General features: G+C 38.3%; 1 protein-coding gene across 1 annotated transcript; it reads left to right on the top strand.

Moving 5' to 3' along the window:
* Positions 1 to 8,162: 8,162 nt before the first annotated feature.
* LOC126608500 (glutaredoxin-C1-like) lies at positions 8,163 to 8,812 on the top strand. The gene has a single exon (XM_050276439.1). The coding sequence runs from the start codon at positions 8,299 to 8,301 to the stop codon at positions 8,680 to 8,682; it is 384 nt and encodes a 127-aa protein (XP_050132396.1). The 5' UTR covers positions 8,163 to 8,298; the 3' UTR covers positions 8,683 to 8,812.
* Positions 8,813 to 17,277: the final 8,465 nt, after the last annotated feature.

Below are 17,277 nucleotides of genomic sequence, written 5' to 3'. Positions count from 1 at the left end.
TTTTATAAACCTTTATTTTTGTGCCCATTCACCCTTCTGTTTTGCGCACTCACATTATTAGTTAATTTAATTCTAGTTTCGGTTTTAATTTATTCACAATTTTCTTTTATCACTTGCACTTTGGTTACGTCATCTTCATGTGACGGCCAACACACCTTGATTCCAGTCGGGGTGTGTCAATTTGGTATAAGAGCATAAGTTTAGGTAGTCCTACATTCTTCGTGTGTTCTATAGGTCCTAATAATATTTTATCTCTTATGTTAGAATTATGCCACCTCGTAGAGTGCCACGTGCCTATTCGAGGAAAATTTTTCGAACTTTGGGCAATTTGGTAAGGCCATCGCTAGTGTCATTCAGTTTGCACTTCGTTCTCCCCAGATGAACAATTTGGAGACTGTGTCCCGCCTGAAGATAGATGATTTCTATGGCAATGAAAGGTCCGAGAAATCCGAGATTTGGCTCGATCATGTTGAAAAGACCTTTCGAGTTATGCAGCGATAGGGAAATCTTGTAGCGAATCGTTGGGTAGAGACAACGACTTGGTTCTTTCGTTGAGAAACGGAACCTTGGTGGGCTCAGGTGTCATGCCCATTATCTACTGAAGATGTCATGAATTGGGATATTTTTAAGCATATATTTCAGACTAGATTTATTCCTCCAGAGTACTTGGATCGTAAAAAAGATGAATTCTCAGAGCTGAGGCAGGATAAGATGTTAGCCACTGAATATCACCAGAAGTTTACAGATTTATCCCATTACTGTCCTGAGACTGCCGCGAATCCTAAGGAGATGCTCCGTCTTTTTAAGAGGGGGACTCGCAAACGGCTGCGTTCTATAACGACTTTGACTCCATGTTCTACCTATCAGGAATTCTTTGAGGTTTTGCTTCAGGTTGAGGACTCTAAGAACGCCCATGATGATGATGACGATGATAAGGAAGGTAATAAGAATGCTCAGAAGAACAGTAATACATGGGAGTTTTCCTTTAGCCCTAGAAAGACCCCAAATTTCAAGCGAAGTGGTAATAGTTCAGGATCATCGAGCGGTGGTTTAAATTCCAACACTCTTCCGCGATGCGACATGGCCACATGTAATACTCATTTCCAAAACCAAAGAAACTCTACTACTTCTGGTCACATTGCCGTAAATGTAATAACTACCACTATGGTGAGTGCAAGATTGGGAATAAAATATGTTTTACATGCGGACAATCGGGGCATAGAGCTAACAATTACCCTTACTCGCAGAACCAGAAGCCTCAACCTCCTGCCCTACCACCTGCAGTCCTTCTACAACATATTGTAGGACTTGGTACATACACCCTGACAGGTTATGGTGGTGCCTTCCATTATCAGGGTGAAGTAGCTCAGTATCCAAGAGGAGCGTATCAGTACCCGCATGATCCTTATTATAAGGGTGGTTATCCATAGTACCAAGGCGGTTACACTTAGTATCAAGGGGGTTATTCACCGTATACACTGTATCAGGCCGGCGAACAACAGTGGTATGTCGGAGCTTAGCCCCAGAGTTTTGAAGAAGGTTCTAACAACAGTGCATTGACCAAACAGCCTGTTCAAATGAATCCAGGTCGAGGTAGCCAGGGATGAGGAAACCAGGCCTAGGGAAATAGAGGTCGAGGCGGATGATAACAGACCCAGGGACGAGTTAACCATATTAGTTCCTAGGATGCATAGAATAATCCATACTTAATCATGGGTACATTAAATGTTCTTGGTCACTTTGCTATAATATTGATTGACGCTGATGCTACACACTATGTTATTTCTCATACGTTTGCTCAAAAGACTCAACCTCATCCCATTTCCTTTGGTTTTAAGTTGGAGTTCTCGATGCCTAAGGGCAAAGTTTGTTATGTTTGTTGGGAGTACCAAGAATGTCCCGTTCTTATTAAGGACGTCGTGATGCCAACTAATCTTGTTCTTTTGGATATCGTTGACTTTGACGTTATCTTGGGTATGGATTGGTCACATTATAATAGTGCCAAGTTGGATTGTTATCATAAGGTTGTTACCTTTCACCGATCGGACACGCCTATTGTCATGTTTGTTGGTGAACGAAGCGATTTGAAGCATGAAGTTATCTTAGCCATGAGGGCAAAACGGTTGTGACGGCTCGTCCCTAATTTTATATGTAATTTATCCCCGAGTATGTGAATTGTCATTTCTGCCCTTGTTATCAAAGTGATCTGGACGTGATTTCAGCTTTAAATTATTTTCTCGCTATCGTAATTAAACTATACACACTGTTAAGGGTGTACGTTAATTTTATCACTGTTAGAAACATTATTTCGGATAGATTTTCTGTTTTGCTTTTATTGTGGGAAATCTTTAAAAGCTTATCCTTTGTTTTTTTTTTTTAAATTGGACCTGTGCCCCCTTTTCACTCACAACCAATCTTTTTTCCTAATGTCCCTCACCAATCAGATCCTTTCCCACTCTCTCTCTACCCAATCAGAAACCACTCATCATCTATCTCTTATCTCTCTCCTCGTAAGCTCTCTTTCACTCTCTTTTCTCTACAAGAACAAGGACCTTTACCAATCTTCACAGACCGACTTTGAAAATACCACCATCGTGATCCTCTGGACCTCATGATCACATCCATACCAACCATTTTTCAATTTGACGAGTTTTGACCTATTGACTCGAAAGCTCCGACTCGGTGGTTTTTGTGTTGACGTGATCGCGACCGAGTTACCAAGTTTTGAAGGTCGTGGAAACATTCACGCAACTCCCTAAGGTCCCTAGACTAGTTGTGGTGAAGCGAAACAAGCACGTTCAAGGAGTTGACTTTTTGGCTGAGACATTTGAGCCGTTTTCAAGCCGTTTTCCGTCCATTTTTGGACTTTTGGAAGGTATAATGTTGTTCTACTCTTCATAAGCATCAAATCCATATAAATTTCGTGATAAATGGTTAAGAATTCAGCAAGATATAAAGGTTTGAAAATTTTCTATAAACCGGCGAGTTTTTCCAGTTTCCTGCGAAACCAGACGGCGAGGCTCATCGAAGAAAACAAGGAATATTTCGTCAAAGTTAACGGAATATTCTAACAGTGTCAGGTAATGCTATTAACTTTTGTTAAGGTTTTAACGGAATATTCCTAATGCCATTACTCACACGGACCGCACGTGATGCGCGTGGCCGGCGCGTGAGGGCGCGTCAGGTGTCCAAAAATTATTCTGAAAATTTGTGTAGTTCTGTGACATTGAGTATATCATTTTTGTATATTTAAACCCTAGGTTTGAGCAAACCATGGAAGTTCTATTTAAGTTTCTGTATATGTGTTATTAACCTAATTTATTTAGTAATTTCACATATAGGGGAACTTACCCCGAGGACGTACATGGGCACGCAAGACTAGGAGGTTACGATCCTACGACTTACCAGTGAGTGGACATTTTGTTTTCGTATATTTACATATATACGCTATAGTTTCCATAAACGTTTTTAATGAATTATGCATATTATTCCATGACTTTTATATTTTAAAATGCTATATTATGTTTTAGATTTTTACTCAATATCATGGCATACCCATATGTATTTTACATGCACATGATTGTTGTGAATGGTTTGAAATGCTAAGGTGAGCGCGGGACGTGCACATAAGTTCAGGTAAGGTTATGTGATTGATTTAATGATTGAGACTTATTGGCATGTATATCTCTAGTCTGCTCATCATTGCTACACCCTACGTGAGTGCTCAGCCCGAGGCTAGGCTAGCATTCGTGTGCTTTATGTGATCGTAACACTAGAGCGTTATTATCACACCTAGCTTGTCGTACAGACTGCACTAGGCAATTCTAACTCGATGTGTTAGCATAGACAGATGAGCGATAAGTGTAGTCGTATGTCACATTAGGTGACTCTGACTGACATGTTAGTATACATTACAACACATGATCATATCTATATTGCTACTGGTTATGTTTTGCTATGGCATATCTCTAGACTTACATTTGGCATGCTTTTGATTTTCATACTTATACGTAGTATGAGTTTTTGGAAACTATACTTGTTTTACAACGAGGGGTTAGTATGATTAAAAAATAAATGGATTTTATAAACCTTTATTTTTGTGCCCACTTACCCTTCTGTTTGTCGCCCCTCTAGGTCTTAATTAGCTGATTTATCTCTGTGGCATACGAGGAATAGCTAGTGGTTCTGACATATCTCCATCTTAACATAGGAACTTATCTCCAATTGTGTAATACGTACTTCTCTCATTCGACCGCTTTACCCTTATGTTAGCTATGCTATGAATATTTGTAGTTATAGGTTGTTGAAACATCCCACATCGCCCAGGGGAGTGGATCCTGTAAGCCTTATATGTATATTCTCATCTCTACCTAGCACGAGGCCTTTTGAGAGCTCACTGGTTTCGGGTTCCATTGGAATTCCGAAGTTAAGCGAGTTCGCGTGAGAGTAATCCCATGATGGGTGACTCACTGGGAAGTTCTCGTGTGAGCTCCCAGAAACAAAATCGTGAGGGCGTGGTTGGGGCCCTAAGCAGACAATATTGTGCTATGGCGGAGTCAAGCCTGATAATGGGTGGGGGCTCGGGCTGAGATGTGACAATTTGGTATCAGAGCCAATCTCTAGCCGGAAGTGTGCAACGAAGATGTCGGGCCCCTAAGGAGGGTGGATTGTAACATCTCACATCGCCAAGGGGAGTGGATCCTGTAAGCCTTATATGTATATTCCCATCTCTACCTAGCACGAGGCCTTTTGGGAGCTCACTGGCTTTGGATTCCATCGGAACTTCAAAGTTAAGCGAGTTCGCGCAAGAGCAATCCCATGATGGGTGACCAACTGGGAAGTTCTCGTGTGAGTTCCTAGAAACAAAATCGTGAGGGTGTGGTTGGGGCCCAAGCGGACAATATTGTGCTACGGCGGAGTCGAGCCCGAAATGTTACAGTTGTAACTACTATTGCGCACTCACGTTATTAGTTAATTAAATTCTAGTTTCGGTTTTAATTTATTCACAATTTTCTTTCATCACTTGCACTTTGGTTACTTCACCTTCACGTGATGGCCAGCACGCCTTGATTCTGGTCGGGGTGTGTCAATTAAGTAATAAAGAAAAAAGTTACAAACACTTTTTCTTAATTTAGACATATATTGATTATTAAATTAATCTCAACCCTCACTAAATGTAATTGAATCCTTAAATTGAGTAAAGGTTGAGATTTCATAAAAATAATAAATTAATTAGTATTATTGAGTAGATTTTTTACATCAAAATGAATTTAAAATGAATTTGAAAAACATTTAAATTAAGAATATTCCTGGAATATATGGTTTAATCAAAGAACACTACTTAGCTGTTGAAACCTCAATTACAGATGGATACGTGTCCGATCTGAGTTTCCAATTTCAATATTTGGACACGTGTCCATCAGTGATTGGGTTTCAGTAGTAGCTGGTGCTATTCTTTCAGAAACAAAGTAGTGTTCTTAATCAAAAGTGAAAGCACTTTAATCTAAAGTTGGAAAGTAACAAATATTTGATCTAGAAAAGTATAAAATGAGGCATCTCATTCTAATTTTCTCTAAAAAAAATAGATATATAAGACAATCTTCAATTACATGCACTACTAATTTAGAAAACTAACATGAATATATAGGACGTCCAAGCCATACTTCGGAGAAAATCTAATTTGTCACGTGTGATATATATGACTATGACACTCATATATACCACATGATAAGAGATGTAGATATTAGGAGATATATTTCGATTGTTGGAGAAAATACGCTTATCACCCATTATATTTAATTAAGCATCTTTCTGACTCATCAAGTTCTCTCATTGATCTCACAATATCAATAACTTGACGAGAAAAATAGACATATAATTGCACATCCAATTGGTACTACATGATAAGAGCCATTGAAATTAGCTAAGAGATATAATCCCGTTGTAAGAGAAAACTTGCCCTATTGCAGACTATATACACTCATGTTACTTTTTCTAATCATATTACTGGTTATGTGATGAATTAGAGAAACAGGCGCACACTTGTATACGTTCAGTAGACGTTAAAGACTAAGGGCTGGTTTGGTATTGCTGTGCTTTGAAAAAAAGCTGCTGTGAGAATAAGCGGCTGTGCTTTGAGAATAAGCGGCTGTGAAATAAAGCCAGTAGAGTGTTTGGTAAACTTTTTTGTGAAAGTACTTTTGGAAAAAAAAGCAGGATGATAGTGTGTCTTTTCATTAAAGGAGCACTGTAGCTCCGTGTGCTTTGAAAAAACTGGCTTTGTTTCAAAGCAACAAATAGCAGCTTCAGCTTTTCCTTTGATTTTCAGCTTATTCTCACAGCAGCTTCCAAAATAAGCCCTTTTTTTTCAGTTTACCAAACACAAAAATGACCCTCAGCTTTTTTTCACAGTGGCTTTTTTTAAAATCACCTCAATCCCAAACGGGGCCTAAGTAAACTAACAATATGGAGCTTATTTATTATGGTCAATTAGATTAGAAAAAAGTAAAAAGTAGTTAATTTAGCAGGAGGACACGACTCCACAGACAACAAAAACTTGAAAATAATTCAAACACCAGCATGCATGCATGGCAATGTGGGATGCCGCTAGATGTCGCAGTTCTACTTTTCCATGGGATGGGAGTTGTGTGGGGTCCAAATTGCAAAACCCAAGAAAGAAGAACCGTTGATCATCATGAGAGATTTTTCAATGTGATCAGTACACGAAATGATATATCACGTGTCATTATACAAATAGTAGGACATATGTGCTAAAAAGTTAATAACTTAAAAAATAAAATTTCTCATAACTTCTAGTAAAACACGTAGTATACCACCTGTGATTCCGACGCAATTAAAAATTTCTCGATCATCATGATCATGTTCTTTGTTCCCTTCAATCTCTGGCCAATGGCCATGCCAGTACTGTATCTGCTGAGGGAATCCAAAATCCAAAACCCAAAAAAAACCAAAAAAGACGAAAATGATTAGAGCAGTTCCACCGTGGGCAATAGCCCGATGGACTGGCTCTCAAACAGGGCCAAATAGCCGAGCAATGAAGTCTAGTGTGTGATGGCAATTGAACTCGAGCTGGCTTGAGGGAGAGGCCCGGCACGAGTAGCTGGCCCGAGAGCCTGAAGGCCACGTGACATCACATCTTTTTTTTCTGTGTTCACTGAGAAGCTGAGCCTAGAAAACCACCACCCATTAGTTGGCGATTTCTGCAGCGACTCACCGTCTGTCTGTTGTTCTATCGTCGCGCCGTCCGTGTAATTGGGTCGACTCGGTCTGGGTCACAGGTTGCACTACTACAACCACTGAATTTTGACAGGAAGAAGACCGGAAAATTTATGCTCTGTTCAACCTCAAATCTCTACCAAAACACATGAAATTTTTATCTCAAAATGAAGATCACAGAAGAAGGAATAGGAATACACTAGTTTTAGGCAAAATTGTGGCCGGAAAATTATTTTGTATTATTTTATAAATAAATAAAAATACTAATATTTTATTACCTATTACTATGATTATTCAGTGTAAGAGCAGAGATGCAAAAAATAATTAATATTTATAATAATAATTACTGTTCATTAAGTGAATTAAATAATGAACAACCCTAGAGGACCTTGTATGAAGTTCCTTCGAGAGACATGCGAGTAAGGGTCACGTCAGAATTGCAAACAGAAGTTTTTGGTCATATAAACGCACTCGACAACAAGGCCCAGCGCAGCCGTCTAATCCCTCCCTCTGCCTGCTTTTATTAAAGCCTGCTTCAAGTCCAACATAATCTGAATAAAGCACTAAATTTTAGCTTAAAATTGAGCTGACACAGTACCCCTCCCTAACTTCCGTAGACAAAAATACCCCATTCGCCGCCTTCCACCTCCTGACACCGCCGCATCCGCCAGTGACCACCAGAGAATACGAGTACGTATTTTGTCCACGAATACGCTCCTCTCCCCTCCTTGTACATTGTAGTACAGACAACTATCCTTTTAAAGCAAAAACCACGACATCCACTTCGCACGCCCTGCGACAACACACAGACAACCCAATTGACCCCTCCCAACCATTCATTATTACCATTTTACCCCTCATATACATCCCTATAAAATCCGCACCTCACTGTCCCACTTTTTCCAATTTCAATTTTCAAACCATAAACAACTTCTCTTCTCTTCTCTCCTCTCCACTCAGTTGCAATCTACGATTTTATTTAGCGGGTTTTAGTTCATTTTTGGGTCCAATTAATTAATAATTAAGAGGAGAGATTAGGATTGTATTAGTACATTTTTAATCATGATGCATTACCAGGCAGCAGCTGAGTCATGGGGGTACTACGTGCCGGTGAGGATGAGCATGGGGGACCCACTGGAGTGGGTGGCAAGGCTGGCGTCGAAGAGCGCGGTGGTGATATTCAGCGTGAGCAGCTGCTGCATGTGCCATGCCGTCAAGAGGCTCTTCTGCGGGATGGGGGTGAACACAACGGTGTACGAGCTGGACCAGGACCCCAGAGGGAAGGAGATCGAGAGGGCACTCATGAGGTTGCTCGGCAACTCGTCGGCGGTTCCGGTGGTGTTCATTGGTGGCAAGCTTGTCGGCGCCATGGATAGAGTCATGGCTTCCCATATCAATGGGTCCCTGGTCCCACTTCTTAAGGAGGCTGGGGCCCTCTGGCTCTGATCATCATAGTAGAATTATTACATGCATGTCAGGAAAAAAAAGGAAAAGAAAAGAGTGAGAGTGTTCATGATGATGTTCAGTTTTAACTACATTGGATTACATTTATGTTAATTTCACTTTCATTTTCTTACTTGCTCTGCTTCTCCATGTTATTCACCTCTAGCCAAGTAGCCATGTCGCACGGATACGAATACGGATACAGGTTAAGTATCTGGAATGATAATGTATGTCGATACAAAAAATTCTAAAAAATATGGAAATTAAAATAATACATCTTTTCTAAAATTCAACGGTGGACAGAAAAACAAATCTTCAATCCTCTCTCTCTCTCTCTGTCTCTCTCTCTCTCTCTCTCATACCATCCCCACCGCTCCCTTCTCTCCGTCTCTCCCCTTCCACGAGACACCCCAAATGAGACAAGCAGAGCAAAAGGCATAAGGTGTTGGTGTTGGACTATAAGTATTTGATTTTTGAAAGATTTTGATGGTTGGGATCCGATTCATGCTACTAGTCACATAATAATAACTCGAAACAAATTTGATCGAGCAATTTCCAGAATTGCAGCAGCAGCGGTAGCTCATTTTCAATTTCAGTTTCAGACATTTGGCGCCTTCAGTTTCCGTAGAGGAAGGGGAGAGAGAGAGAGTTTCTGACGGGGAAGGAGGAGAGAGAGAATGGTGAGACAGGAGGAAGAGAGAGGGTGAGAGCGAACTAAAAAACAAAATTCTTTTTTCTGTTCACCGTTGGATTAAAGCGACGGACCAGATTGTTTTTGTCGCGAAATATTTTCTTGCCAGCGTCTGGCAAAATATTAGTAGATAGTACGATGGGTTAATGAATTTAATTGTAGTGATGGATTCTGAACTTTAGATTTAGTTTGATTTTAGTTTTTGAATTCTTATTTTAGTATTTTAGGTTTCAAATTTAATAATGTATTGCACCACTAGTCTTTTTAACGTCGTCTTCTCTTTCGTTAAATCTAAGATTGTATTAGAAACTTCAACTTAAAACTTCAATAACAATAGAAGCTAAAAAGCAAATAAAAATTTATAAATTAATATCTAAAAATTAAAATAAAATGAATTTGAAATATAAAAATACAAAATGAAAATGGTTGGACTTTAGCAACTTGTAAATATTAATGCGATTTCAAAATTGATAGGAGATCGAATTGTAGCTGAACTTAAACAACTAACAAATTACATATTGAACTATGAAAAAAAATTCCTATGTATTTTTCTTACACAAAGAAATCTGATTATTTAAAGAGTTTTCTTCTTCTCATTTATCATTTTTAAATTCAATTTAGTGATGTGGGATGAAGTTTCTAAGGCCATCTCCAACCGAAGGGTCCAGAAAGCCAGAGAGCCGAAAATAGCCCGAAAATTGTCTCCAACCGAGGGCTAGGCCAGAGGGCTGTGGAATCTGAGAGGGCCCCACAAAATCGGAAAGGGCCAAAGGGCTGGCCACTTCCAGCCAGCCAGCCAGCCTTGGGCTGGCCAGAATTTTTTTAAATGTGTCGGATTTCCTGTCGGTTATAACCGACAGGAATACATTATATTACTTAATATAAATGTATTACTGTCGGATGAACATTAAATAACATTAACCAACATCCACCCTATTTATAGCAAAAAAATTTGTTTGGCCTTATGGTCATTTGGCCCTCGGTTGGAGACGTTTTTTTATGATAGGGCTAAAACTAGCCCTCTAGCCCTCGATTGGAGACGGAGGTAAATATGGCCCTGTAATGTTCATTAAAATATTAATATCTTGGAGGGCTAAAGGGTAAAACGAGCCATCTGGCCAGCCATCGATTGGAGATGGCCTAAGAAGGGTCTAGAGGGTTAGATGGCCGAAAATAGCCCGAAAACCGTCTCCAACCGAGGGCTAGGTGATAAGGATTTTACTAATGTGAATGGGCTAAAAACTCCTATTATACTTGCAAGAATCACAAGGTTGTTGTAGTATAAACGAATCTCGCAAGGTCATTCTCCACATGGATTATTAAATAATTTGAAACAAACCAAATTTCAATTAATTATTGTAAAGTAGAAATTGAGGTGATTGATTTTATAACCTACTTAAAATAAAAATGAAATTAATTAATTAAAATAAACAATCTGCAATATTAGAAACTAGAAGGAAAAGAAAACAATTTTGGGAGAAATCAAATTAAGAAAACACTAGGGTTCCACCATCACCTAGCAATCCTATGAACTTTTACCAATTACTTATGATCTACACATGCCACTTTGAAGGTTAGATTTTCCTAATTCATATTCTACTTGGAACCTCCAACATAGAACGTATATCTAACATACAACCCATCCGGATGTTCGGATCAAATCTGAACATGAAGGACTCATTATCCTTTATGAAAATCCTTTGAAAAACCATGCAATCCTTAAGACGTGGTGTTCATCCTAAGTGAAATTACAATTATTAATCACAATAAGCCAGCGTCAATTTCAGGGAACCTTCCGACCAAAATTGCATCAAATTACTTTTCTAAAGATCTTAATGGTGATCAGGCATTAAGACAATTAGATAGTTTTTATCCTGGTGATTAACAATTCAAAGTATGCATGCAATCAATCATAAGCAATTAAATAAAAATCACATATTCATGCTAAGGCTCAAGGCTTCATCATAGCAAAAGGAATTAGTTACGCATATTCATAATTGAAATCATAGAAAATATTATTAAGAAAAGGATTGAAAACACCTTCAAGTAGAAAATCTCCAAAACCCTAGCAATTCTCTCTGTCTTCAAAATTGCATAAAAAGAATGCGTTCGGAAATATGGTAGACGGCCAAGCAATTATATCTGCTAAGCCCCCACATAAACCCTAAAAACAGGTCTTTTATTCCCACTAGGAAACTAAAAAGAATAATTAAATAAAATATGAAACATGACCCTAAATTAAATGGTAAAATTCGCCTAAAATCTGAACAGCCACATTTTGGACCCATAAGCTGCTCCAAAACTGGCCCAATATAGCTGGATTTAATATTTGGAATATTCTGAACACTTCTCCAGAAGGCCACAAACCCATCCGAGGTCATCTTGGGCTTCAAAAACGCAATTTAAGCCCGAAAACCTCATTTTCCAGCACTGCACATCGCTCCTTTATTTTATCGCCAGAAAATAACCGCTTGGTGGAAAAATCCCAGATTTTGATACGATCAAGCTAAGTGACTCACAAACGTCCTCCAACTAGAATGACTCCAACATTCATCCATTTGATCCTGTTTTGCTCCAGAGGAAGTCGAAAGTCCTATATTGAAAATACAATTCAAAGTATCAAAATTCTTCCAAAATATTAACCACAATATACTAAGATTAGGGTAAAATATATAATATAAAATCTACTCATCACTAGGCCAGATGGATCGTGGGGCCCATGGAATCTGAAAGGACCAAAGGGCCAACTGGTTGGCCCAATCTAGCTAGCCCCGGGCTGGGCCAGAAATTCTAGGCCAAATTTCAAATGCAACGACTAGTTGACGTCAGCTAGCTGTTATTTTTGAATTTTTTTTTGCCAATTTTTTTCCTATAACTTTTTTTTTTATAACTTCTATTTTTACAAAATTTGTTTTATATTTTTTCCTATAACTTCTATTTTACAAAATTTGTTTCATATATTTTTTAAATTCTATTTTTTTCCTATAACTTTCTAAGCCATTATACAACATTAAATTAACTTAAGTAACATGAAACAACATTAAACAATATGAAACAACATTAAATAACATTAACCAACATAAAAATTATACAACATATGTGACATCCCGTCCCAAATTTTATGTTTTTATAAATTTTAAAAGCGTGAATTGATGAAAATGCCCGAGAGACAAGGGCTTCGACTTCCGTTGACCCTCGTTTAGATAAACGTATAACTTATTCTTTTAGCATATTTAAGTAATACTCGTCACTACGAACGTATAGGCGAAAGCTGTTTACGAGTCCGGATTATAACAGTATAGTTATGGACGTTCGAAATTGGTTATTTAAAGTTTAGTTATAAATTAATTCAAACTCCCACCATGTGAGAGTGGTAACCAATCTGATTTAAGCAAGAAAATAAGGGACCAATCAGAAATTGAGGAGAGGATAAGAGAGAAAGAGAAGCTCCCAACTCCCCCAAAACCGCACCTACACCCATTGCGACCACCTATCTTCCAAGGTTGATTCCGGCCAACTCCGATGGAATTTTTCGATGCCACCACTGCCATCTTGAAGCTCTCATTCCCCTCTGCAAAACCCACCCAAGAACCACCTTGATTAACCACGGTATGTGACGGTTTGAGGCCACGAAAGTCGACAAAAAATCAACAGTGCTCAGGCTACTCTTTTCAATATTTCGCCGAATCGGAAAAGCAATGGCAGATGCCACCACTTGGGCCTTATAGCCCATCATCCCAGGAGAAAATCCCACCCAACCTTGACCCTGTTGGACCACCGTAGACGACGAATCAACACCGAGAAGCTTTAGGCACCCGCCGGCTTTGTGGACAAAATTGACCACCTTCCGTCCACTTTTGGATTTCGTGGCAGGTATAAAAGTTTCTCTACTCATTGAGATCTTCATTTTTGTGAAGTTTGAGAATTTTTTGAAATAGTTGGATTTTTTGGCGAGTCCGAGCGGCCGACCGCCACCCGCCGCAACGCATGACCCAGGGATCGTCAATGTTATTCTTAGGTTAAATTAGATGCCTTGAGTTCAGTTTTGGTAATTGTATAACATAGGTTGATTGTTTGGACCTAAATTCATTAAGATATGTTACTTGGTAAAAACATGAATTGACGATCCGACCGTTGGATTGTTACCAAACTTTAATATGTTATAATACATAATATTTGAGGACCATAGGAACTTACGGATCGGGAATTTGATATACAGATCTTTCCGAATTGGATTCTTAAGTTCATAAAATAAAAGGTTAATTTTGGCAATTGGCAAAAATCCGACCATTAGATTGTAATGGGACTTTAGGATGTTGCTCTAGAAGTATAATGTGGATCTTTGGAAGTAACGGATCGAAAATCCGTGATGCAGATCTTCCGAATTGAATTACATAGAGATGTGTATGTAAATTGTGTATTTTATCGGTATGAATTCTGAGATGTGATTTGATAATTGGTCATAGGCGACGATGGTTCGTGATGTCTCGATATGCATGATAGAGAGTCGTAGTGCGGATCTCAGGTGAGTGAGTCTTTTCCTTTCTATCGTATATTATATATATGATTGACAATTCCACAAACATTTATAAATTAATTATGGCTTGATCCTTATTTAGGGTACGTACGCAGTCTAACGAGACGTTAGATGCAGCCATACAATAATTGAGACAATAGCCTTGTTTAGGGAATTGAGTAATGTGAGGGACATTGGTGGAAAATGTGAGATTTAACTTTATGATTTGGTAGTTAAATATTGGTCATAAATCAATGTGTGAAGAATCAAGAGTTTGAAGCAAGGAAACGTAAGTAATGATAGTTAATTAAACTAGTGTCTAGTTGGGCTTATCACCGATAACTATTCTCGAAAATAAATATTTCGAGAGTAGGGCGTTACAGTTTATGCATTTTTATGTCATATTATATATATATATATATATATATATATATATATGTATGCATATATGTATGTATGTATATAATTGAAAATGCTATAATATAGCTGAGTATCAGATTGCATCATGGTTTATCTATATGTATATTACCTACACACAATTATTATGAATGCTTGAAGTGCAAAGGTGAACGCAGGACACCCAAGTAAGTTCAGGTGAGTTTACGGTATTAGTTGAAACGATGGGGTTATGGTAAGACTACATGTATGTTTAAGCAACTCCGACCTTATTGTATAGGTTGCAATGATAGGCAACTCTGACACTGTCGTACAGGTTGCCCATGAATCGTATATGTTACAATATACACAGTTAAAGCTCATAAACTTGCACCCCTGTGTTAGTGCTCCCGCCGGTGGCCAGGGCACAGTCATTCACGTAAAGTTCACCTCCCGCACCTTACGCTCACCTTGGATCCAAGGTAGGTGCACAGTCCTGTCGTACAGACCACTATAGATGGTTCGGACTCGTAGGTGACCCGCGATCATTCGCACATTCTTCACGTGATCGTAGCACTTGAGCATATTTATTTACACCCAATTTTGTTGTACAGACCACTTTAAGTGGTTCCGACTCGTGTGCAGGTATACTTATTGAGCTATGAATAAGTTGTACAGGTCACTAGAGGTGACTCCAACTTATAAGTTAGCATATGTGATGAGATATGTGATGAGCTAGCATATGTGATGAGATATGTTATGAGCTAGCATATGTGATGAGATACGTGATGAGCTAGCATATGTGATGAGATATGTGATGAGCTATGGATAAGTCGTACATGTCATTATAAGTGACTCCAACTTATATACTAGCGTTGATTGACGAGATATGGATAAGTCATACAGGTCACGTGCGGTGACTCCGACTAGTATGATTGGTGAGCTATTGATTCAGCCGTACAGGTCACGTGAGGTGACTTTGGCTGGCATACCATTTCATATTGATTTATTTCACATGGATTACTTATTCTTGTTGAGATATTTGACACGGCATAACCGTGTGACTGTTATTTTGGTTATGATTTTGAGTTATAGTCACGCCTGTTATTTTCTGGGAAATTATATAGGTGTTATGGCAAGGGGCTACTACCTTTGGTAATTGAAATTGGTTTGAAAAGTTTTGTTTCAGTCACTCACATTTTCTATTTTTGCACCCCTCCATGTTCTAGCAGCAGAGTTCCGTATCAACGAGGATTTGTGGCACTTTTCAGCACAGATGTCTTCTTATGATGGTATAACAATTATCTTACTTTATTGTACTATGCCTATGCTTTATATCACGTGTGAAATTGTTTCATTTCCGTTCACGGTGCACTCTGGTTTTTAGGCACTCTTAGGTTCAAATTTATTCATATTTTTCCACATCATCACACTTTATGGTTTCGTCACCTTTTAGGTGTCGGCCAACACAACTCGATTCAGAGTCCTTATCGACATTCCGAGTCGGGGTGTGTCAACATAAAACTTAAACACCTACTCCATGCTATTTTTGGCCCAAAGATGTGCAACAAGATCCTGTTGTAGGTACTTGTTTGTGGCACGGGAACGTATCATTGAATTGAAATAGATTGAATTCAAAGTTGTGTGAATTATAGCCCAATATCCACCCTATTTATAGCAAAAAAAAAATTCAAATCCAACGGCTAGCTGACGTCACTTAGCCGTTTGATTTGAATTTAAGTTGTAGTTTTTAAATAATAAATTATATTTGGCCCCATGACCCTTTGGCCCTCGATTGGAGATGGAGGCAAATATGGTCATATATTGTTCATTAAAATATTAATTTCTTAGAGGGCCAGAGGGCTAAAACGAGCCATATGGCCAACCTTCGGTTGGAGATGGCGTAATATACCCTTAAGTTTACTAGAAAAATAGATGGCATTACTGAAAATGACTAATAGTACAAGACATTGTTAAGTTCGATGACTAAAGAAATTAATATAAAAGTTTAGAGATTAAAATTAAACTAGGGGTAAAGTTTAGAGACCATTATAATCCAACAAGATCCTCTCCTGATCCTTTTGGTGAGGATCATGGGGATCCGTAAATCGTGTACGTTCATCGTACATCGTGCGGTCAGTTTTTGTCATATACTGTTTGTATTTAATTTTAAATAAAAATATTTAAAATGATTTCTGACCGGACGATATACGATGAACGGATATGATTTACGGATTCCCAAAATCCTCACAAAGAGGATCTGATGAGAATTCGGATTCCATTATAATAATTAAGCCTAATATTATTTATTAATAAAATTCTCTTTTTCAATTAAAAATTTAAGGAAATATTATTATATTTTTTCATGCATAATTAAGAAAAACATTTCTAAAATTATGGGTATTGAAGTAATTTTGCACAAAAATAATTTATTTTTTTAATTTTCTCACCCCACACGTCGTCAAAACAACCAAAACTCAAAAAATATCCCGACGATTCAAATAGACAAAGATAACTTCTCTCTCCCGTTCTGTACTTTTTTAACTTCTCACTCTGTTAATTTCTCACACGAACATAGTATATGGGCCAGTGCCAGCATATATATGGAGAGTTGTGCATGACAAAGAAATTTCCTTCAAATTGAATAATCTAGTGGTCTTCAAACAATGTGGGGGAGGAGTCCAACAGAAAATGATCTCAAGTCCCCAAATGCAAAATGTCAAAAACAAAAAAGCGAGAAAATCCCCTTATCTAGTTACAACTTGTTTCGTCCAGAATTCACAACAGAAGTTAAAGCCCCACTATCCCAAGAATAAACCGTCACGAACTTACATGTAATAGGAACGTCAAGTTGTCAATATTCCAAAACTAATTATACAATATCATAAGTGCATGTTAAAATATGCAGTAACTCGTGATGTGTTTGGAACATCGTCACTTTAGCATTTGCATGTAATTTTTCTCGTCTATCCCTCCCTCTTCCCTGACAATCATGCCAAAGGGGTTCTTCACATGT

The sequence above is a fragment of the Malus sylvestris genome, chromosome 16, assembly GCF_916048215.2.
Source record: "Malus sylvestris chromosome 16, drMalSylv7.2, whole genome shotgun sequence".
Taxonomy (NCBI): Eukaryota; Viridiplantae; Streptophyta; class Magnoliopsida; order Rosales; family Rosaceae; genus Malus; species Malus sylvestris.
This window is presented reverse-complemented; position numbering and strand designations above follow the sequence as displayed.